Source organism: Podarcis erhardii (assembly GCF_964252035.2).
Source record: "Podarcis erhardii genome assembly, chromosome: 7".
Classification (NCBI taxonomy): Eukaryota; Metazoa; Chordata; class Lepidosauria; order Squamata; family Lacertidae; genus Podarcis; species Podarcis erhardii.
In genome coordinates, this window is record NC_138511.1 from 18,257,517 (window position 1) to 18,282,265 (window position 24,749).

At 43.6% G+C, this 24,749-nt stretch overlaps 1 protein-coding gene across 9 annotated transcripts in view; it reads right to left on the bottom strand.

Moving 5' to 3' along the window:
* Positions 1–24,749, bottom strand: part of KIF1B (kinesin family member 1B) — a 136,283-nt gene that overhangs the window by 73,056 nt on the left and 38,478 nt on the right. For 3 of the 9 annotated variants that reach the window (XM_081870709.1, XM_081870707.1, XM_081870714.1), the window contains exons 4-14: positions 21,674–21,853; positions 18,340–18,405; positions 15,537–15,715; positions 14,273–14,384; positions 11,542–11,619; positions 10,540–10,605; positions 9,599–9,616; positions 6,011–6,086; positions 5,008–5,086; positions 4,341–4,483; positions 2,252–2,290 (exon numbers count right to left, since the gene is read on the bottom strand). In XM_081870709.1, coding sequence (XP_081726835.1) covers positions 2,252–2,290; positions 4,341–4,483; positions 5,008–5,086; positions 6,011–6,086; positions 9,599–9,616; positions 10,540–10,605; positions 11,542–11,619; positions 14,273–14,384; positions 15,537–15,715; positions 18,340–18,405; positions 21,674–21,853 — 1,036 coding nt within the window. The remainder of the gene's footprint in view (positions 1–2,251; positions 2,291–4,340; positions 4,484–5,007; positions 5,087–6,010; positions 6,087–9,598; positions 9,617–10,539; positions 10,606–11,541; positions 11,620–14,272; positions 14,385–15,536; positions 15,716–18,339; positions 18,406–21,673; positions 21,854–24,749) is intronic. The other 6 variants (XM_081870711.1, XM_081870708.1, XM_081870710.1 and 3 more) reach the window with 3 other exon arrangements.

Here is a 24,749-nt window from a genome sequence, read left to right on the forward strand (position 1 = left end):
AAAAAAATTAAAAGAGAGAGCGAGAGAAAAAATGCCCCAAAGCAAGAGCCACTCTGGAAAAATTTACACTGCCAAGTATCAGAGTTCAAGGAAATTCCAGACAGATCTCTCTCATCCACCATGTTATTTGCTTCATTTAGGAATGGCAGGAGTAACGGGCAAGGCTGAAACTCAGATGAGAGTATCTGATACATATGTGTGTTTGTGTGTGCTTGATTGTGTAAGTATGTGTACACAGACAAACACAACACCCTAGTGTTCTGATTGTCAATTGTTTAAAATGATATCAATAATAATAATAATTTATTTGTATCCCACACATCTGACTGGGTTGCCCCAGCCACGCTGGGCAGCTTCCAGCACATATAAAAACAAAATAAAACATTAAACCTTAAAATCTTTGCTATACAGGGCTGCCATCAAATGTTTCCTATATGTTATATAATTACTCATCTCCTTAACATCTGATGGGAGAGCATTCCACAGGGAGGGCGCCACTACCAAGAAGGCCCTCTGTCTAATTCCCTGTAGCTTCACTTCTCGCAGTGTGGAAACAACCAGAAGACCCTCAGTGCTGGATCTCAGACTATTTTTATATTGCTATAACATGTCCTGGGACCACTGTTGAAGGGTGGGTAAAAAACCCCCTGTAATAATAGTCTATATTGGGGGGGGGCTGTTTGTCTGTCCGTCTAGCTGTTCTCTATGTGTCTGGGCACATCTTAAGATATCATAACCAATTTTTGCATGATGATTTTGCATGATGATGAGATCATGGTTGTGTCTACGTTTGGAAACAATTGAATGACCTTTTGAATGAAGATATTAGGCAGATATCAGACAGTACTGCATTGTGCTGTCGTTTGTTTCTTAGAATTCCATAGTAGTGTCGGGTGCAAGGCTGCTAGAAATTGATTAATTAGTATTATAAACACGGCTTTTTTCAGCCAGAACTTTCGGGAACTTAGTTCCAGCACATTTCAGGTGGGCTCCATTGCCATTGTAAAAGAACAAGGGAGGCGTTCATGAGTTCCAGCACCTCTTTTTCTAGAAAAATAGCACTGATTATATCCAATGTTAGTTCTACTCAGAACAGACCTCTGAAGTTCATGGACACAACTTAGGTTTGCTAAATTCAGTGGGTCAACTCTGAGTATAACATAGTTCGGCTTATATTGTAAATCACCCTGTAATCTTCGAATGAAGGGTGGTATAAAAATGTAATAAGTAAATAATAATAATAATAATACAACCCTAAATAAAGAAATACTATTTGAGCTAAGCCACCAGTGCTCCCCATTCCCTAAGGGAATTTTTAAAACCCATCACACTGGTGGAATCAACTCAAGTCACCTCAATTGCATCTTGTAAAGACAGAGGCCTTTTGCATGGTGGTTTGAATCCAACTCAGGACTAGGCCTACTTAAATCAACAGATATGCCTAACTTCAGTCATCTGAATACGTTTGGCACTGGATATAGCCCTCTATCTGAGATTAAGATGCCATCTTAATGTTTGCCCTTGCGTTTCCAGGAAAATCCAATTCAAATTCCCACGTATATTTGAAAGTTATAAAACAAGGAAAGGTTTTCTTTCCCTAAGAGATATAAGACAGTAAGGAAAGAAGTACTGCCTTAATGAATCATATACTCGCTATATATCCCGTTACCTCATTATCATTGGGTATGGTTCTATTTTTAAATGTGAGAAATATCTTTTCATGGGGATTGGGATGGGAGAGGAGGGGAGGGGAAAGAGGAACACTTGGGGGGGGGCGGTCCTGAATGAAAATAAACTGAAAAGTGCCAATTCCAGCCCTTTTCAGCTGGCAGTGCACTTACAGTTTAAAATGGAATTAAAAAAATTCAATATCTGTTCATGTTTTCTTTTTTCAAAAACCAAAACAAAATGCCACCATCTTTCTTCATTTGTTGCCATAAATTGCATACTTTTATCAAAGTTATGGTCTCAAATCCTGTTAATTCAAACCCACTCTAGTGCCACACTGTTATCACTCCTTTAAATACAAGCTTTGAGTTTGCGCTCTGCCCAAAAGCAGCCTGAAAAATTGAAGTGGTTGGCAAGGGGCCGGGTTCCACAGAAAGAGATTGGGTTCCATGCTGCTAATGTTGGTTTTTAAAAGGTTCTGCCTGGGATTTCCCTGCGAGGAACAGCATGTAAAGCTTGCTTGAAAGCTGGCCCAGCAAAAGCCAAAAAAGGTTAGAAAGGTTACTAATTCCACAGTACACACATTTGCCTCCACTTCCAGAGAAATCGTCCAATGCATCAACTGGAGGAAGGAAGTTTAGAAGGGAAGATACAAGAAGGGTAAAATATCTAGGATTAATAGTTGACACAGGAAAGGGAAGAAAAGCCCAGGCACTGGATACAAAGAAAATATCAGATTCTCAAATAGAACACAAGCAATTTACCAAGTTTTGTCACAATCAGGGAAGGGGGGGATCTCAAAAAATCTAATGCTGTTTGTTTCACAGCCTTTTCTTCTTTCATCCACTCTTTTCAAGGCAAAGGCATGCAATGCATACAGATTGTGGCCTCGTTAAGCGTGATTAAGTCAGAATGTCTCTTGGCAGACAAATAAGCACCCACAACCCAAAAGGCCAAAGCTCAACATCAATTCTTAAAGTCAGAGTTACTTCAAATGCATTCACAAATACACTGATCTCTTATTTTAAAAGTTTCCTTCCTCCCCCCTCAACCCCTCGGGAGAAATAAGTAGACATTTTTTACAAATGCCCTGCCACCCACATTGTAAAAACAGTCATCCTTAGCCAAACAGAGACCAAATTCTTACATTCCTGGTGCTTTGTGTGGTTGCCAGATCCCATTGCTGAATGTCATGGCAACCTCTGAGCAGTGAAAAGAAACGACAAGATCATGCTAAGCAGGAGCGATTCATGTTCTGAGATGGAACCACTCTCTCAACACTAATGGGAGTGCTGGGAGGGTGGTTCCATCCCAGACCATGAATTGCTCCCCACCACATGGGCCAGTACAGCCCCTTCCTCAGTAGATTCACTGAAATTAACAGACATGACTAAGGTCAATTAATTTCAATTGGACTACTGCCTGTGGGACTAGGTTGGATATAGACCTATGTTTGCTTATATTGATCTGCTTGATTTATTTATTTTTGTTTTCATTTTTTTGTCATTTGCACACCACCCGATGTATTCATATGATGGTGTAGTATACAAATTGAACAAATAAGTAAACGATTATTTTCACTGTGGCCAGGACGTGGGGAATGCCAACCTCACTATGTTGTGAGGTGGATAAAAAACTCTTGGAAGATTGTTCCTTGGGGGTGGGAGGTGTTTTAATATTTTCACCATGTAACAATGGAAAAGGCATTCCCAGAAACACAATCCTCTGCAGCTCTTTTGTCTTTCCAAGCAAGAGAAAGGAGTTGCTACTGGATAAGTTGCTGCTAGCTGTTGTGGCTGTGTGCTTTCAGGAGGCCATGTGCCTCTGAATTCCAGCTGCTGGGAATCACAAGTGAGGAAAGCACTGTCGCACTCAGGTCATGTTTGCAAGCCTTCCAGAGGCTAGGCCATTGTAAGAACAGAATATGAACCTTTGACCTGATCCAGCAGAGCTCTTCTTATGTTCTTACTTTGTTTGAGTTTTGTTTTTTTACATTACTGTGCTCTGTGGATAGGCGGTGAGGAATCAGATATCCAATAAAGGGGTTTGAAAACCAGGTTTCTTGTTCTGTACCAAAATCATCCATACGTAGCCATAAGAGCTTAGCTGCTCCAACCTCTCAGCTAAAACTTAGGGCAAAGAAAATGGAATCTGAATTGGTTTGCTTTGGCAGGGGCCCTGAAATGGAAGGCAGTTGGAGTGGAAACTGACAGCCTGAAGATACTGTTGGGATGGAGAGATGGAAGGCAAGTGAGGGGGTCGATGGAAGAAATGACTGCAGCTGGCCCAGCTTTAGTTCACTTCCTGCAGTGGGACCCATTTGCTGGGAGCCCCCGCATTCACCGTTTAACGGGTAGGAAAATATGTATAAACTTTCCAGAAAGATGGAAGACTATACAGAACACCACTCAGCAAAACTGTTGGCCTCGCTGCTAGCCTGGAAAGGCTCCACACAGAATTCGAGTTTGAAGCAAATGTTGCTGCTGAAGTTGAGATTGTGGGATTGCCAAATCCATGAACTTGGTTCCATTCTTCCCCTGCTGTGCTCCTCAGTCTTTCAAATCCACCAAAGTGCCTGGATTTCCCAGCCTGCCACCCACAGCTCCGAAGCTGAGTAAGAGGGTTATCTCCCACAGCAAGGCCCGGAGCTTGAATCTGTATAATCCACTTACTGTCAATAATGTCTCCGAGCCCTTGAGCACGGAGGAGATCCTTGAGCCGTGTCACTTCCTCCTTCAACTCCCGCACCAGCTTGGCGTTGGGATCCTCGTTGATAACAGCATTGCATTTGATCTGCTTTGCCCGATCAGCGTATCTGGAGAGACAGGTGTAGGGTCAGTTCCTTTTAAAACACACACACACCACCACCACAACTCTGCCACATATCTAAAGGTCAAATCTGAGCAATGTGCAAGAGCCTTAGCTGATACCACTTTCTATGACACAGTTATTCCCTTCTGGGGAAGGGCAGCAGCTCAGTGGTCTCAGGTTCAATCCCTGGCATCTCTGGGTAGGGCTGGGAATGTCCCATACCTGAAATCCTAAAGACCTGCCGTCAGTCAGTGTAGACTATCCTAAACTAGATGAACCAATGGTCTGACTTGGTGTAAGGCAACTTCCTATTCATGGCTCAGTTCCTCTCACCGCATGTAATTTTTAAGGAGTTTAAACAGAGTCTTCATATGATTCTGCTGCACTTCCCTTACGCTACCACAACTAACTAAGGCGAGTAGAATAAGAGACCAGAATCAACCTCCATTTCACATTTGCATGCTACAAAGAAGGGAACTAAATAGGAAAGCAGCAGACCTGCCCCCATTTTGACACCATGTTCAATACCTTAAAGTGCTTAGTGTTTCATCGTAGTTTATGTCTGCTGGGCTCAGAGCAGCTACCATGGCCGTTCTTGAGTTGCCACCTATGAAGCAAAAAAGGGTATCCAATTAAACAGGAGTCAAAGTTGACTGCTAACAGCACTAATGACAGACTGAGTCACAAATCCAGGTTCCACAGCCAAGGCATAGGAAGGTCAACAAGAAATTAAACTGGCTCTTTTAAAGATCCTAAATGCTTTTATTTCCTCAATATACAAAGCATATATATAAGTGGGAAAATTATATTTTAGGGTTGTATCCAACCTAGTTCTACTAATAGCAGACCCACTGAAGTTCATGGACCTAAATTAGTCATATCCATTAATTTCAGTGTGTCTACTCTGAGTAGGACTAGTATTGGATATAATCCTAAATCTAACCTTCAGGTATCTTTTCCCCCTCAGAACATTAAAGACCAGAAACCTTTTTAACCTCCAAATACTATATATAAATATATATCAAAGGTGATGAACATACAACAGGAAGTCTCATATCATTGCAAAGAGAAATAAATTTATAAGGGCATAAGCTTTCGTGGAATAGTGTCCACTTCATTAGATGCAGCCACAGTGTACAATATTGAACCTTGGAAATGAAGCAGGACTCCAACTCTCATCCGCCCCAGCCAGCATGGCCAATGATGAGGAATGATGGGGGTTGTATTGCAGTAACACCTGGGAAGGGCACAGGACCCCTGAAGGCTCTTGGGAACTAGACGCACCATCCAGAAAGGAGGCTCCCTGCTATATCTCTCTGTGGCCCTCCAGATGTTTGTTGGACTCCAATTCCCATCAACCCCAGGCAGCCCAGCCAATTGTCAAAGGTAATGCTGGGAGTTGTAGTCTAGCAACATCTGGTGGGCCAAAGGTTCCCCACCCCAAAATACCAAGTGTAAAACAATGAAAGGTAATTACTAATTAGCAGGGAACTAATAAAAGGTGGGAAAAGATTCTGCTATGTCAACATACCCAGGTTTTCCCGAAGCAGCCACGTCAGTACAGAATCCCTGTATGGAATAAAATCAGTCTTCTTTTTCTTCTTACTCTGCAAGAGAACATTAGCATTTAAAAGCCAGTTGCCACACACAAAAAAAGGAAATCTGCACAAAGTTGTGTGCACAAGTTTTCCTGAACCTTTCAAGAAGCAACATCTGAAGGCATGTTTTTGCCAAGATAATCTCACAATGAAACAAAAGCTTCAGGAAGCAAGTGCATACTAGAATTAAAGCTACAATGTTTTAGTCAATTGGTTAGACTAAACAGATCTTAAGAACTATCATTAAACAATTAGGCAGAAGAGTTTTACAGGGAGGGTTGAATGCTTCTAAGAAGGCAACTGCTGAAATTAATTTGTGTGTTTTTAATATATTCCTAACAGTCATGAAGGTGGGCAGCTAAAATGCTACATACCATCTTACCCAAGTTATAAGACATCTAAAAATAGGTTGGGGGGGGGGCCCACAAAGCAAGGAGAGGATTCAGAGCTGGGATCTCATGAACTACTTTCATCCTGCCTGAGTGCTTTAGCACACTCAGTGGGATTTTTTTATTTCTCATTCTTCAAGCAGCATTCCTCCTTGCTGTGTAGCAAAGAGATTTCAAAAGTGGCTTGTCTTGTAGTACGTTGGGCTCCTGTCATGGAAGCATAAGCCTAGAAAGTTGCACATGTGCATGAACAAGCCCTGCCAGTCTTTGGATCGCGACCAGGTCATTTCAAGTTGAAACAGATGTGGTCAACTGGCAGCCGATATGCCCCATCAAGCCCCACAACAAAAATTCTCACTACAAAACATTTCCCCATTGTTTTGCACACACAGAAAATGCTTCTGCGTTGCAACACAAAGGGTGCACCCAATGCTGGGCAGACCCATTGAAATGAATTGACATGGCAAACTTGAGTCCCTACATTTCAATGGGTTTGCTATGAGTAAAATTTAGTTTGATGCAACCCAGAGATTCCACACATACTTGTATTATTATTTTCTGGCTTTGCCTGAAATCACATACGCTATAAAAGTGAAGCACCTGTTAGCAACCACCATTACTACAGAACCTGACTGATCAACAAATGCACACACACACCCCGGCCACTTTCTAAAGATAACATCTTCCGCTCTGCCAAGAGAACAGAAAGTTGGCCACCTACTGAGTTAAATCGACTGTGCAGATGAAATAATTGCAGACAGGATAGAAAACTAAGAAGCTAAATATAGCAACGTGTGAAACAACATTGTAAGTTGTATAGTTTATCCTCGAATGAAGGATGATATATAAATTTAATAAATAATAAATAGGTACATAAAATAAAAGTCCATGAAATTCAGGGAGAAAGGTTAGGCTGGAATCCTTCGAATTGACACACTGGGCTTCTACATGCACTGTGTTTTTGCTTTCTAAAAAAGGGGGGGGCGGAGGCTCAACTACACTCCCAAGTGGTACAACCTAGATATAAGTTGACCACCTCAGTAAAAACCAAAGCTATGAAGTTAAGCCAAAGAGACTCTGGATATTTCCACAACACTCTGCAAGCTTGAAGCCAGACATATTTGGAGTACGGCACTAAGATTAGATCAATGGTATTCTGTTTTATTTAGAAATTAATTTTCAGCAAGCCAAGAAGCATCATCAGCTGAATTATATTTGAGTAAATCATCAGCTGAATTATATTTGTGCTTACATACCGCTGGGCTTTTACCTAAGAAAGGATAACAGCCACCAATGAAGTGGGTACAGACAGATGGAAGAGCATTTAAAATTACTGTAGGGGATAGGATGGGGAGAGATTACTGAGGACAGTGAGAGGTCAGAAAGCCTTAGCTAGCAAAATTAGACTAGAGAGGTCCAATTCTATGTTGCCTCCCACCCACACAGACTAATCTTGTACCTGGTTGAAGATTAGAAGGATTTAGGAAGTGTTCACAGGAAAACACAGACAGACACTGTCAGGAAGGAAACAGCTATGAAGCAGTCTGTGTAGATTTTGGCACAGTGCAGCAGTGAGAGGTGCTCCTGAACGTGGGTTCAAGTCCTACTTTTGGCACAGGACTGAAACAGATGCTATGCAGGAAACACCCACACCCACAAACTCCTTCCCACGTGCACTTTTTAAAAGCAGCTGTGCTCTTGTGAATTAAGAATCCTTCCCTTGGGCTACAAGGGAATGATCTAGGAGAACCCAATGCTGAAGCAAAGCATTTTTAGACCTGGTCACCCTTGGATGGGAGACCGCAGCAAGTGCCATCTGACTTTTAGGCAAAGCAGTAGAGGTGGGAAAGGAAAGAGCGGGCCTAATCAGAAGTCAGTTTCAATTGTATCCATCTGAATGTTTCCATTGCAAAAACTTCAAATGTAAAGTAGCAATGTCAGCAATGCATTATTGCATGCAAACCACCCTAACACACAAGCAGCTCAGCAAATGCCCCTTCTTACTCATTTGAGAGCCAACAGTAGGAGAGAGAAGAGTGCAGACTCCCAGGTTTTAATGGCAAATAAGAGTTAGTCGGACATATGCTCTGCTCTGGTTGGTGGGAACCAGAAACTTTGAAAGCAGGGAGGTGGGAAGTTCTGTGGTCCTTCATGTGTTGCTACACTCCATCTCCAATCAGCCTGGCCAACATGGCCAGTGGTCAGAAGTGGTGGGAGATGGGAACCCAACAACACCTGGAGGACCACTACTTCCCCTGGTCTAAAGTTTTGTTTCAGAAGAAGCAGCAATAAGTAAGTGCATGTTACTTGTACTGCTAAAGAAAGGGAAAACCAAGTTAGTTACAACAGGAGCAGGGATCCACTTTGTGAATCAAGAATCCTTTCCCTTGAGGTCCAGAGAGTGATCTAGAGGGACTCAATGCTGAAGCAAAGCATTTGTAGACCTGGCTAATCCCTTGGATGGGAGACCACAGCAAACAGCATCTTTGAGAAAGATGGAAGTATACAATTTTTTTAAAATAAAAATAAATCAGACTGCTCCTTTTCAGAGACAGTCACTTATACAGTTGAGCCCAAACACCCATTTTGGTGACTGTGTTTAATATTTATTTCATTTATTTAAAAGCATTTCTAAACCACTTAAGTTTTCTTTAAAAAAAACAAACACCACACCTGTAAGTGGTATAAACTATGTACAGTGTGGCAACAACATCCCTTAAAACAAAAATACAAGCTAAAACCAACAAAATAACAAAAAAGCAAGTAAATGATGCAGCAAGTGAATTTCCTGCATAGGCTGGACTAGATGGCTTTTGAGGCCCCTTCAAAGAGATTCTAAAGCCACTGGAAATGCATCCTTACACATGGAACCAGTGCATCCCTGTGGACCCCTGCTCCTAGCTTCTTCTGGTCTAAAAACCCACATAGTCAGCACCAGAAGTAGGGGAACCTGCAACGCTCCATATGTTGCTGGACTTCAACTCCCATCAACCTAGCCAGAACGATCAATGGGGAAGGCTGATGAGAGCTAGAGTCCAGCTGCATTTCGGAAGGTCACGGCTTCTCTACCCCTGGTCTTCAGGCTATATCACGTTTTAGTTGACAGCAGCTACCCTTCCTCCATCATCATACCTTGCTGGTGCAGTTATCCTAAATTTGGAAGCATTGAAGGAAGGAAAGAAGGAAGAAGATAAGGTTAAGTTTGTTGAGCGAGGAAGAGGAGGGAGTTTAAATAGGCACCACAAATTCACAGATGCACTTCCAGTTACTTTTCCAAGGAACCACATCAGTAAGCACCTCAAAACACTTTCCCCAGGTGGTAACCTTGAACCTATGGAGTTTGACTATATGAAGAGGGGCTACAGTAGGGCAGGAAGCCTTAGGAGGGAGGACAGGAGCTAGAGGGGCTTCAACCACATCAATTTAAGAGCTTAGATGAAGCATAAGGGGAGAACCCTGCCATGTGCCTTAAGCTCCAGGACTAGGCATTATCAGACATGCACAGCATGTTTAAAGCTTGGCTAACACTATATTCAGTGTTAAGAGAAGCAGTCACCTCTGAGCTAGGCTTTGACCATTTGAAACAGCAATAAGGAACCACTGGAGATTCAGATGTTGTTGGATTCCAACTCCCATTAGCCAACATGGCCAATGATCAGGGATGATGGGAGTCTGAGCCCAGCCACATACAGATGCAGCCCAGCCCATGCCCTCTCTAGTTTAGAATTTTGCAATATAATGCCAGGAGTGGGAAAGGTGAGCAGGTTTTTTCAGGGACAGCAGCCTCATGGGTCAAAATCAGGAGCCCTGCTGGCCCAAGTTAGTTCCCCACCCAAATCATCCCAAAATCAGCATGTCTGAGGCTCTTTAGCAGGTGGGGAGAATTGGGGTAGAGGATCACTATTTCCAAATAGTAGATTTCTGAAGCCCTCTGCCTTTGGAAAGCTACAACAAAAACATTTCTACTTGGGCATTAAGTATTTTTTTAAAACAGCTGTTAAAACACTGTCAGTTGTAAAGCTCATGGTTTTGTTTTGTTTTTAAAAATGAGTGTGAAAATAATTCGGACTTACCACTTCTGCTAAGGCTGAAATGACTTTTCCCAAGGTGGTGAGAGACTTGTTGATATTTGCTCCCTCCTAGAAAGGTAAATCAAACATTTGATTTTGAAGCTGTCCAGATATAAAAGGGAAGTCTGGAAAAATGAGACACTTCACCCCCACCCACCCCACTCTTTTGCTACAGAATCCTATGGCATTAAGGATTCCACTTCTTTTGTACATTGTGTCTGACTCCATGCATGATACAGCATCTCAGAACAGACTCTCTTTACCTAGTGGTCACCTGTGTTGGTCTAGGATCTGACAAACAGGTATACATCATGCATAAGTCATCAGTGCCCTAGAATTCCTGGAAATGCAGGCTGCTTTTTTCCCTTCCCCCCAGCAAAGCGGAAGGGACTCTGGTTTCACCTCTGCAAGCCATTAAGCCCCACCCACACAGGAGGAATAGAAAGGGCTAAGGATCACATAGAATCACAGAATCAGAACTGTAAAGTTGGAAGGGTCCCCCAATGGTCATCTAGTTCAACCCCTTGCAATGCAAGATTCTCAACATGCAGTCCCTCAACTACTGGGTGGGACCCATGAGCAACAGGCACTCCAATTCAGGGTATCAATTGTACTCTTATCTCATTTTCTACCCCCACCATGGCTGAAGATTGGCTAGCAAATATCTGGCTGGCTGTTTTGAAAAGACAAAGGCTAAGTCTCACTCCAAACTGGGTAGGGCAGCATGCTGAATACTGATCCTTGGCAATGCATCCAACGATATGGCAACATCCAGGAATGTACTCATTACCAAGGCAGACCATTGACCAGTCTAGCGCAGTAGTGTAACTGGGAGTGGCTCTCTGGCTGAGAAGGGTCCTTCCCATTACTTGCTGCTATCTGATCCTTTTTAACTGGAGATGCTGGGGATTGAACCTGGAGTGTTCTGCATGCAAAGTGGCTGCTCTTAACACAGACCTACATTCCTTCCCTGGCTACCCACAACATAGCAAAGCCAACTCATACCTTTAATCGGGTCCCTTTGGCACCAGTGGAGTCTGCCCTCTCACTCCCTGCAAGATCCACAAGGCTAATTTTGCTAACCTGAAAAGAAAAGCATGGTCAAATAAGGCAGGGAAAGAGAGAGATAGCCAGCAATTTCATCTTGGTCTCACAGTATTCAGGTGCCCAAGCTAAACACACTTCTGCACAGTATCAGATGCCTGCTATAAAGTCCCAATAAGTTCAGCTATCAGATATTCAAACACCCCCCCTATATTTTAGCCATTGCTTACAAAGAGGCAGATTTACAAATGTGACACAGCCAGCATGACTGTCAAAATTTATATAAGGGGCTTCTGTCACCATAGAAGAGGAAGCTGCTCTACATATCAGGGCACCAGTGTCACCAGAATCAGGGCTGTCAATGGCATGCTAACACCACCCATCTCATGACCCCTAGTTTAACTTTTCCTTTTCTGATCACTATCCCATCACTTCATGCCCGAAACAAAAACCTCAGGCATAGCAATGATTAAAAATACTTAACTGGGAATAAAACATGCAGCCTCAGCAGCTATATGCAACATTAGGATGCTGGCCATGTTTACTGTTTTGCAAACAGGAATTTGTATTCACCTGGGATGGAATATATATTGGGGGTGTGGGGAGAATTACATTACAACCACCTGGCCAGAAAATTGCAGGTTGCTAGTTTTGATTATCTTCATCTAATAAAGAATTTTAAGTCAGCAACATGACAAGCAGGTCACCGTCCTCCTGCAACTTTGCAGAGTGTTAATGTGAGAGAACAGGTAATGTGATAACATAAAAATAGCCCTGCAGCTGAATCAGGCCAAAGTCACACCTAGTCCAGCATCCTGCTCTCACAGCACCCAACCAGTTGCCCCAATGCGAAGCCTACAAGCAGGACCTCAGCACAACAGCACTCTCTTCATTTGCAATTCCCAGCAACTGGTATTCAGAGGCATACTGCCTCCAACAGTAGACAGAGAACATAGCCATTGTGGCTAGTAGTGATGTTCTTTTGAAGCCAGCCAAATTAGTGGCCATCACTACCTCTTGTGGGAGTGAATTCCATCATTTAACTGTGTGTTGTGTGCACATTCAGCTACACTGGATGCCCATGAGTTCTAGAAGAGAGAGGGAGAAAAACTTCTCCGTATCTACTCTCTTCACACAATGCATCATTTTATGAGACACGTCTATCATGCCCTCCCTTACTCACATTTTTCCCCTCGAGTAAAAAGCCCCAGATATGGTATTGTAGAGAGATAAATGTTTATTCTTAGAATTGAAACGTTCTATAAGTACCCCAGTTGCACAATGCACTGTGGTAAAGCTTCTCCTGTTTTTTCCTCCAAAAGTAGCATTCAGGCCAGAGAGAGACTTCCCCCACAAAGAATAAGCTCCCCTTTTAAACATGCAAATCCCTCCACAGTTTAAAAAGGCGGTTTGCTTGTTGCCACCTCCAAAGGAAACTAGGCCAACAGGGAGGATGGAGAAGAAGAGAGAGAGTTAATGAGGCGGTAATTAGTTAAGCCCTGCCAAGCAGAAACACTGGCACTTCTGTGCAAAAGGAGGGGGGTTTACTCAGGCTCTCCTTATGCTACAGCTACAGAGATCTTCTTTCTTAGTGTTGTATCCTACTAAGGCCAAATTCTTAAGACATAGTTTAAAGTCTATCAGAGTGCTTTAAATATGTCTTAAGAATTTGTCCTTAGTAGTCATGGCTTCCCACAAAGTATCCTAGATTTCCTAGGAGACCCTTATTATACCTCCCAGAGCTATAATTCTCAGAGTTCCCTAGGAAGAGAGACTGTTAAACCACTAGGAATTGTAGCCCTCTAAGGGGAATGTGGGACGCGGGTGGCGCTGTGGGTAAAACCTCAGTGCCTAGGACTTGCCGATCGTACGGTCGGCGGTTCGAATCCCCGTGGCGGGGTGAGCTCCCGTCGTTCGGTCCCAGCTCCTGCCCACCTAGCAGTTTGAAAGCACCCCTAAGTGCAAGTAGATAAATAGGTACCGCTTTATAGCGGGAAGGAAACGGCGTTTCCGTGCACTGCACTGGTGCTGGCTCGCCAGAGCAGCTTCGTCACGCTGGCCACGTGACCCGGAAGTGTTTGCGGACAGCGCTGGCTCCCGGCCTCTTAAGCGAGATGAGCACGCAACCCCAGAGTCGGACACGACTGGCCCGTACGGGCAGGGGTACCTTTACCTTTAAGGAGAATGAGGGTCTTCTAACAACTATACTTTCCAGAACTCTTTGGGGCAAGCCATCACTGTTTAAAGTGTTTCAAATAAATACAGTGGTACCTTGGATTAAGAACTTAATTCGTTCTGGAGGTCTGTTCTTAACCTGAAGCTGTTCTTAACCTGAGGTACCACTTTAGCTAATGGGGCCTCCCGCTGCCGCCGCTGCGTGATTTCTTTTCTCATCCTGAAGTAAAGTTCTTAACCAGAGGTCCTATTTCTGGGTTAGCCGAGTCTGTAACCTCAAGTGTCTGTAACCCGAGGTACCACTGTAATGTGTTATATTTAAGCTGTAAATATGGCCTTAGTTGGATACAGCCCTAAGCAGATCAGAAGGCAATCCACCCAACATTTCTCACCACCCTTGGGAAAGAGAGCGAGCAGTTCCCAAGTCATGTTATGAGGGAAGTCCCTGATCTAGTTGCAAGGAGCTTGCTTTGCACCCCATCTATTTCCCCTGATCCCCAACTCGGGAGTAGCCTACCTTCTCAGTGGAAAGGTCAGTTTCAAGGTCATGCTTCTTCTGCGTGAAAACAATGGTGAAGACTGCATGGGAACGGCTGCTGGTTTCATTCATGTTGGTAGCTGCCACTGTCCTTTAATACAGAAAAGAAAAAGGGAAAGCTCGGGATTAAAGAACAAGAACACCATTGATGGGAAGAATCAATGGGAAGTTGGCATCTTTACCATCATACAAGGTCCTCTGAACCTGGGACTAGGTTAGGGATGGGAGAACCTGCAGAGCTCCAAAGGTTGGTGGATTACCAACTCCCATCATCGCTTACCAAAGCCATGCTGGCTGCTGCAGCTGCTAGGAGTTGGATTCTAACAATAGCTGGAGGACCCATTTCTAGACTGTGTTATGGACTGCCAGGAGTCAGGAGAGACAGCCAGACACATACCCTTGAATCCTCTGTATTTGTCTATTTGATTTGTAATCTACTTTTTGGAGCTAACCTTGGCTGAAAAGTGGGGGAATTCATTTGTATTAGCTCTTCCACAAGGGAGCTCAAGGCAGTGTATGAAGTGCCCTCCCCCCCCCCAGGCACTGGCCACCCCCTCACCAGCTTAGCTTCAGCAAGCAGCTGCATCATTGTGCCCTAATCTCTCTTATGCCAACCTGGTTCACAGTTTCAATTTATAAGCTGCAAAACAGAACTAGTAAAGTATACCAGGTTATAATGATAATAACAATTTATTACTTATACCCCACCACTGCCAGAAGTAGTTGAAGAGAAATATTTGATTAGGAGGAAGGAGAATTCAATTGTGTGCACCTTGGACAATCATATCTTGGCTTAACAAGCGAAGATGTGGATGAGACTTTGGCCACATGTGCCTTCGCACAAGCAAACCAACCAACCAAGTAGGAAGTCTTCCATTAAATATCACTTCATGTTCTATCTGAACCAGGAAACTATTGTTCACAGGTTAGAAACAAGCCATGACATTCAACTATGTTTTGAAACTGGCTTAATACCCCATTTTGTTCTAAGCCTCCTAACCATAGTTTCCAGGTTCTGTTGAAATGAGAAACTATATCCAATGAAAGACTTCCTGGCTCACATGCAGGGTCTGACTGACTGGCCAAAATGTTTGTTAGGCAATACTCCTAATGGTTATATTCATAAGTTGACAGGGAAATTATCTTCACTGGTGTACTAGCAAATATTTTTAAGACCTGACAGCTGTGTGAGTTGTGAAACACCAATGTCCCTGTGCCATGCCTGAAGTAAGACCCAACCTACCTAGCTTTGTTCCCAGCATCCATGAGGTCTGCAATATCAGTGTAAGAAGTGACAGCAAGTTTTGACAGGTCTTCCACGTACGGCCCAAGCAGAGGATGCTCCCGGACACGCAGATTCCCCTTGTTCTTGGGGTTCAGCAGATCACGGACTCTCTCACAGTAGATCTCCATGTAACTGACCTGCAAGAAGACACACACACACACACACACACACACACGGTTCAAATCTGGACAATTGTAAGAAAACCAATACAGGAAAATGATGTTAAGGAAGAGGTTTACTCAAAACAGGTGACCCAGGGAGTATGAAGAGAGAAATATATTTAGAAAGATCCTCTTTTATAGAGTTAAAAAAAATCATCATCATTTAAGAAGGCTCCATTATTCACAATGATTATGTTTCAGAACAAGCAATCAATATGCACTTTGGCTGAAAGAGTTACGTAAGAGCTCTTTAGATTACTCTAGCATCTACAAAGAAAAATAATGAGAGGAATTTATCCATCCAAAAAGCTATTGAGCTAATGAGACCACCTTACGTAAGTCAGATCATATCACTGCTCCTTCTAGACCATTATGGCCAACTCCAGGAATAGGGAAATATGTGGCCCTCCATATCTTGTTGGACTACAGCTCCCCTCATCCCTCACTATTGGCCATGCTAGCTGAGGTTGATGGCTGCTGTTGTAGATAAATACCAGGGTGGACCTGATGCTGGGAAAAGTTTACTTACTCCTCATCCTGGAGAGGAGGCAAAAGACTTCAGAGGACCCTGCCTGATCCTTCCAGTAGGGGGCACCATCCCTATCAGGAATGTCCTCCAGCAACATCTGGCAAAGGTTGATTTACAGCTTAGGTGCAAGGCACTGGGGGAGGGCGGGAGGGAGGTGCATACTGTAGTCACACAGGAAATTATAACCCATTCCAGGAAGTGGCAAAATTTCACCTCTGTTGCTCCAGCTGCTAATTAGGAAACCTGAAGAGCCACTCCTGGGTTCTAGACCTATCCAGGTTTTCAAAGAAGCATGTGGTGATGGCCACATGCTTAGATGGTTGTGAAAGGTGGGAGGAGGAAGAGGTTGTTTTGAGATGGATAGACAGAATGTGGGCTATATGAAAGCTCCTAGTGCAGAGGCTGGGGAGCAATATCAGGAGAGGGCTATAGACTTCATGCTCTGCATGTATGTATGTATGTATGTACGCACGTGTGTTTGTGTGCATACCCAGGCGTGTGTGACTGCTGCTTTGCCCCAGGCTACAAATGCAGTGTTGGAAAGCCTTTTTAGCAACCAAGGAAGGAAACGACAGGTGTGCATTGTAGCTGGAGGGGGCGTGACTGCTTCAGAGCCCAAAGAATGTGGGTGACTGGGGTGACCGGAAGGTAGCATAATAGAGCTGTGCCTGAACAAACACGTTTTTCCTGTTAACATGACACAACAATGACAATTCCTAGGCTGTCTGCCAAGCTGATGCTTAGGAGGATGTGTGTCCATAAGTTGGCAAACGACGGAAATGCAACCTAGGTAAAAATAGCACACTGCTGCATGTATTTGTTCCATACGCTTTCATCAGGCCTCCTTATTCAACAGGCAATGGGGGCGGCTTCTGCTAAGTCCTCCCAGACTGGCTGATTTGGATAAAGATTTGGAGGAAGGGGACAGATTCTGACTTGAGGAGCTCATAACTGCACATAAAATCTGTATCTTTTGGCTGCATCAGAGTAGACTCATCAAACCTAACTTACTTACATTGATGTCAAAGAATCTACTCTGAGTACGATATAGCTAGAAACAATCCTTTATTATTTTGGCAGGCAGTGGTGGGACAACTGGTTTCCAATGTCAAATCTGAACTCCCTTCGCACCAAGTATTTGTAAAATAAAATTCCCCATGAGCTTACAAATATAGCGCTGAGTTTGTCACCAGAAGACAGGGCAAATGAGGCTCCAAAGTATTTTTAAGGTCTAGAATACATGACCTACCAGCAGCTAGCACAACATCAACCTCTTCTTGCTATTTTAAATTGGCAGAGGTGGCCAGCAGTGAAGGAAATGGGGGGGAGCTGGGGCTGGGGCTTTTGTGGGGAGCCTGTGGAGAAGAGAAATTTGAGAAGAGGGCAAGCAGTAGCATGAAGACTTAGGTTATATGGAGTTTGGAGCCACAGGTGGGATGGTCAAGTCTGGCTGGAGGGTGAGAAAATGACATTAGAGACACTCGTGTTGCTGATGAAAGCATTTCAGAAGGTAATGGGTTATTCCTTAGACGGGGGTGGTGAACCGTTTTTAGGCTGAAGGCCATAATTCCTTATGCACAATATTCTGTGGGCCACTTAACAATGGTACGTGGAGCCAGAGGCAAAAACAGAACAAGAAATGTAAATGTTACCTTCCTACAGTAGGCTGATTTCTACATACAATCACACACTCCTCTCTCATTTGAGGCAGGTGTGAAGCAGTAGTGGGTGCAGTCTAGATCACCCCAAGTTCCTACACCATATTGTAACAAAGCCAATGCATGTGTAATGGAAATAATAACATAGCCTTCTTCTGCCTGCCCACGCCTCCATTTCCTCAATTCCTCTCATGCTTCCTTCTGCCTGTTTTAGATTGTAAGCGCCTTGGGGTAGAGACATACCTGCTCTTTGTAAAATGCCAGGTAGTGCTATACAGACACAGACACCCATACAAAGCTGATCAGCGGGACCAAGGATTATGTCTCAATATCACAAGAGCTGTGCCTTAACAAGGCTTCCCTTCCAAAGTTATGTTTAAACAGTGTCCTCAAAATTCAACCAAGACACTTACCTCCACAGAGTAAGATATTTCCTCATTGCTGTTGTCATTGATCTTCTCAAACAGCTCTTCGCAGAGCTATAAAGAGATTAGAGAGAGAGCATCACTCTACAACCAGGGAGAGGGAAAACTGTAAGGAAAGTCCCTGCGGTGCTTAATCTACTGTGCTTCCAGTGTTTCTGTCCAATACATGGGGCCTGGCAGAGAGGCTGCTAATCCAGTCCCCATGCCCACCCCACATCCCCAAAACACACTTGGCAGCCAATCCATTTAGCCTTTATGCAGATATTGATTATAACCAAATTCAACTTCAGCATGGGGGGGAAGGGGAAAATTAGAACTACTAGGAGAGGGATAATTAAGGTGTTAAATCTTCCCAGAGCCAGCAGTGAAAACACTTTGACTTATTTTTAAGAAGAATCACTTTTGGAGTTGATCTGCTGGAATTTTAAAAGCAAAATAAACTCAGTTTGGGAGGTTGTTGGGGTTAACAACCCTATCAGCTAACCTACCCAGTTACTGATATTCTCACTTCTGTACTTCTTCGATCACAACCGAACTACACATTTTAAAAACTCTTATACCACTTTAAACAGCCAAAAAATCCTGGGAGCTGTCATATGTAATGGGCAATGAGACTCCTACTTCCTCCATAGAGATACAATTTCCAGAGCTCCCTAGGAAGAGGGATGGATTGTTAAACCACTTTGGGAACTGTGGCTCTATGACGTAAATAGGGCTCTCCTAACAACTCTTAACACCTTTTACAAATGACAGGTCCCAGGATTCTTTTGGACCACTAATTGTGCATTTGTGGTGGATTTGTAGTTTAAGTGTGAGGTACAGTTGTGGCCTTCCTTAGTCCTTTGTTGCAGGTGGAACTTAAGAGCTGACAATGGGGGCTAGGAAGGCATGAGCAGGCACTAATGGTTGAAGCAATCACACCCCAACCAGCATGCAATTCAGTGCAAAAATGAAGTTTTTGGGGTCTGTTTCCAGGAAACCCGGACTTTATACTCTAAAGCATGGGTAGGCCAACTAAGGCCCGGGGGCTGGATCCAGGCCAAACACCTTCTAAATCCGGCCCGCGGACAGTCCAGGAATCAGCGTGTTTTTACATGAATAGAATGTGTTCTTTTATTTAAAATGCATCTCTGGGTTATTTGTGGGGCCTGCCTGGTGTTTTACATGAGTAGAATGTGTGCTTTTATTTAAAATGCATCTCTGAGTTATTTGTGGGGCATAGGAATTCATTCATTTTTCTTTTCTTTTCAAAATATAGTCCGGCCCCCCACAAGGTCTGAGGGAAAGTGGACCGGCCTCCTGCTGAAAAAGTTTGCTGACCCCTGCTCTAAAGTGTACATACATAGTAAAATCTGTTAAATATTTGCTTTACTTCATTTATGCTGGGGGGGGGGGTTAAGCCTTTGCCTTCCAAAGGGAGGCTGACAGAGAGAGAGGAAATCGCTCCTGTTTCAGCAGCCAAAGGAGGCGGGGGAGCACATGCCTGTAGCAATAAAGACAAAGAGGAATTTTAGAGGATATGGTGGAGAAAGTTTTACAGGGCATCACCATCCTGAAATAACTAGGAAGGGTGGTAGGAAAGAGTAGCAGAAAGAAAACAGGTTTGAAAAACAATAATTAAAGATTATGCCCAAAGGAGCACCAGTGTAAGGATTTCTGCTTGAGCAACACAATGATCTCCCCCTCCCCTCCATTCTGTGAGACCCCTAAATCTGAGGTTCCCCCAACTCTCCCTAGCAAATTTGGGGAGGACGAGGACACACAAAGGGGGAAGTTCTGTTGCACACACATAAATCCTTGTGCTAACGAACAAGTGTGTTGGATACTGCCTTAAATTCTCCTATATTCTAAAAACTTAAGACTCATACAATCATTCTAAAAGGATACCCATGGGGGGTGGGCAACATCAAAAGGTTTGGGAGCCAGATATGCCCCATGGGCTACCCAACTCTGATATAGAATGGAGCAACTTCATGCAAAACAAGCAGCACAGAGTTCAGTCTTGGTCCCTGCTTCCAAATGAAGACACACAGCCCTGACACCTGGCTGGCATTTTGCTTAACCTACCACCAGCTTCTGGCCATAACTCAGCCCTCATCAAATGTCTGCTCTGCATGTGTTTTTCCCATTAGCACAAGAAGGGTTTTCACTGTCTATTTTACACTCAGGGGGCACAGAGCCAGCAGCATCTGCTGCTGATCCTATAGCAGAACGAGGGCACAAAATGCCTATTCAGCAAAATGTATTTATTGAGGCTGAAATCTAGTCTCAGCAACTGCCTCCCCTCCCAAACACACTTCATTCAATTAACTTGATAGCAGCAGCAGCAGCAGCACAACCAATGGCAAGTTATACATAGGAACATAGGAAACTGCCTTATACAGAGTCAGGCCATTGTGCCATCGAGCTAAGTGTTGTCCAAGATGACTGGTAGGAGCTCTTCAGGGTTTCAGGCAGAGAACATTCCCAGCCCTACCGAGAGATGCTAGTGATTGATTCTGCGGCCTCCTGCATACAAAGCAGATGCACTAACCACTTAGCTACAATCCTTCCCTTAACATATAGGAATGTAACAAGCTGCCTTATACAGAGCCAGATCACTGGGTCATTGAACACAGTAAATATGCAAAGATGAGACTGTTCCTTTTCAAGTGCCTCACCGAAATCCACGTTTCCTCTTCTTCTTTTAGGATAGTCATTATAATTGGCTGATCACTGGTTTATGTTTGTTCCTCTTGCTACTGGCAACCGAGCTACGCCCTCCTTATAGATTTGTTTGCTGTTCTGTATTTTGCTGTTTTTCTGACTCATTCTTACTGCTGCCTTGTTTTTAGAGTGACTATCAGAATTGCTGATTTTATGGTTGCTATCCACTTAGATGTATCCTACATTCTCTGGAAAAGACACTATATATACCCAAACTTTTCTCTTTCTGTAGGTGACAAACCTAAAGTTCTTTGAAATCGCAAGTTGCATTTTCACCTACGGTACTCTTGTATGGACACAGTTGCCCCCAAAAGCATGCAAATGAATGTGTTCTTCCTGCTATAAGTTTTCCATAAGTAATGATATTTTGATTGTGCTCTTACAGAATGTTGAGACAAAAGCACTTAAATCCTAACAAGAGGGGGTAACTTTAATTTTGACTATTTAAAATGCCTTCTTTCTTCCCACACCTTTTGCATTTCTAAAAAGAAGGCAACGATTCTGGTTGAGGAAAAGAAATTGGAATCTGATTCCTGTAAGCTTCAGAGAAATCCCACGCGAAAGCCAATTGCTAGAAGCATTTTGCAAAGCAGGGCATCCCAAGACTCTTCCTTACCTGTGGTATGATCCCTGCCTGATTCTCCTCCTGCTTCCCCATCATCGTGTAGGATTTCCCAGCTCCAGTTTGGCCATAGGCAAAGATACAGACATTGTAGCCCTCGAAGGCGTGCAGCAACATCTCCTTTCCAATATCATTGTACACACGATTCTGAGATGCGAAGCAAGGATCGTCGGGCTGCAAAGATTTAAACAGAAGAGTCAGTATGGATCCCATTAGGAATGGAACTGTAAAGGGTTTCCCATTAGGGCATCTGGCAGGCTAATGTGAGAAGAGAAAGCTGGACTATGAGTGGGGACTTTCATCTCATCTAGCAGATCTCATGTGATATGTTCTTAAGGGAAAGAGATAAGGGAATCCAAACATTGTGATACAGCCTTCCACAGAAAGGCAGTAGCAGCTGTTAACAGGCAAGACTGGTAAATAATGGGAAGGGTTGCTAGTGTGGGAAGCACTCCTTGGCCATATAAAGCTGCCCTCTGTGGAGTCAGGCTGCATTCGTCCCACTAGCCCAGGAATGTCTACTCTTGACTGGCAACTAGTCTCCAAAGTTTCATCTAGCCTTGCTTCTGAGGACCTTTTCCCTAGAGATGCCAAGGATCCTATTGAGGGATCTGGTTGGCTGCTCTGCAAACAGGATGGTGGACTAGATGGGCCTTCAACCTGATCTAGCAGGCTCTTCTTATGGGTATTTATGAAGGACATACCCTCAGGGAATACAATGCTTAAGATCAGGGATGGGGAATCATCTTCAGTCCAAGGGCCACATTCACTTCTGGGCAACTTTATGGGGCCACATGCCAGAAGGGCTGGGCTAGAAGCATAAGTGGGCAGAGCAAATCATGACCTCTGTACAGTAGGCTAGTATCTACACACCCCTCTCTCCATCCTCCTCCATCCAGGCAAGTCAGAGTTCAAGGATACAGTCCAGCCAGACAAAAAATACTCAAGCAGAAAACAAAGCAGGGCTTGTAAGGGGTGTATGTTGCCTGAGGAGAAGGAGTGTGGCTGAGGAGGGATGTTCAGCCTAGGAAGAATCCCAAGGCTCAGAGAGATACGGGCCTGGAGGCCTGAAGTTCCTCACCCCTGTTTAAGATGTTCCTCCACTACCACAACCAGTTACCAAAGGAAGTTTGCAGTTCCTATCACTCAAGTGTATGTATCCTCTTGCACCTTTAACTATAGATTAGAATTAGATATGGCCACTTTGGTATCTAAGTAACAACGGTGACTACTTAAAAGGAAGGTGATGAACTTCTAAAGCTCCTGGAGCCTTGCAGTTGCCAGTGCTTTTTGTTTCAGGAAATCAAGAGGATCTGCTTCTGATCTCAGCGACAAAGTGCAACCAGTCATGAAAACTAACCAGCTCATGCAGCTGTCCAAGCAGACTTCCCCAACTGTTTTATTAAAAGCATCTTGCTAATTTGTAATGCCAAGGAAGAACTTTGTCGCAAGTAGATATCTTCTGCAAGTTAGCAAGTGGACAAACAGGGCTGGGAGAAAACTAAAGGCAGCTGGAGTCGTTTACAGTGACAGCTTTATTTGGTTGACAAATCTGGAAGTATTGGGGCAGTCTAGGGATGCAAACCTTGCTCACGTTTTGAGGAACCTAAACTGAAAAATGTAAATGGGGGTAGCGAGGCCAAATTCATAAACTGTTGAAATATTTGTAGGGGAGAAAGGGAAACTCAGCTGTAGAAGAGGGCAAGTAGTGAAACTGCCATGCTATTACTGCAGTTTACAGGGTGATCAATTACAGCATATTACAGGTACACCATTGTTCACATGTCACAATAAGCCAGGTTTTGCCATGAAGAAGCTGGTAACTGATCACTCCCACACTGTTAAAATTCACTCCATGAAAGGACCAAACAAAGCAAAATGGCCTGGCTTCCTGTTACAGAGTTGAACAAGAGGTTGTGGTTTGTTTTCACAGTCAGAAGCCAACCTTAAACCATAGCTTGTTGGTTTACAGTGGTGTCCAAACTTTTTTCAAAGAGGGCCAGATTTGATGAAGTGAAGGGCTGTGAGGGCCGACCAAAGGGCCAACCATAGTTGTTGACCTTTTTTAGGACTGAAGTTGTTGAGGTTTTCTTAGGAATTTACCCCAGGCCCCGAAATGGACTTCAGACATGCCTGGCTTATTGGTTCGTACATAATATTGATCCATTGTTTATCAAACTATGGCCTATTCAACAATGGATTAGTGTTATGTGTGTACCTGGACCATGTCGGAATTATGGGTTGTTTACTGACAACAAGCCATGGTCTGCATCCTTGGTTTGTTCTTGGCTTATGAATCCATAGTTTTAACTATGGTTACATGAAATATGAGCAGCATTCTTTAAGCATGGTTTGCTTGATCACTCTACCCCACATATTTAACAACTTACCAAGGCACAAGGCAAGAGCAGCTGGAAAACCAACTAAGTTTTTAAAAAGCAAGCCATGGTTTGCTCGTGTTGTTAATGTGTTTTACTCAACCATGGCTGAAATAAACCATGGCTTAGTACTGCATCTTGTTAGGGAACAATAAACCAAAACAGCAGGTTTGGATGTAATTGAAAGACAAACTTAACTGTGGGTTCCTGGTTTGTTTTTCTCTGTCATAGCAGGTGAAGAGTAAAGTGGAACAACTGATAAGCCAGAAACCCTGGATTATCACAACATACTGAATTTGCTCCAGTGTATGACTCCTCAGTACCAAACATTTGCAGGAGCAATTAAAGAGAATAAAGTGCTACAGAGCATTAGAAAAATACCTTTTCCTCTTCCCCTATTACCCCAACTAGTCCCACTGCTTCTCTAAGAGCAAAGCCTTGCCAGCTTGCACAGGCTCTAGTTCCAACTGTGAAGCTGAGAACTCAGAACATCAAACTGAAATAAAATATAAAGGGCATAAGCAAAGAAGTCAGTGCCAGATGCTCCTTTAAAAAAAAAAAAACGGAAATAATCGTGTTTCACAATCTTCAGAGAGCAAGCAAATTCAAAGAGAAGAAAAAATAATACTATTTCTTTAAAAAGAGGCTTCCAAGCATGACCTAATCCGGAGCCTCAGCTGACAAGCAGAACA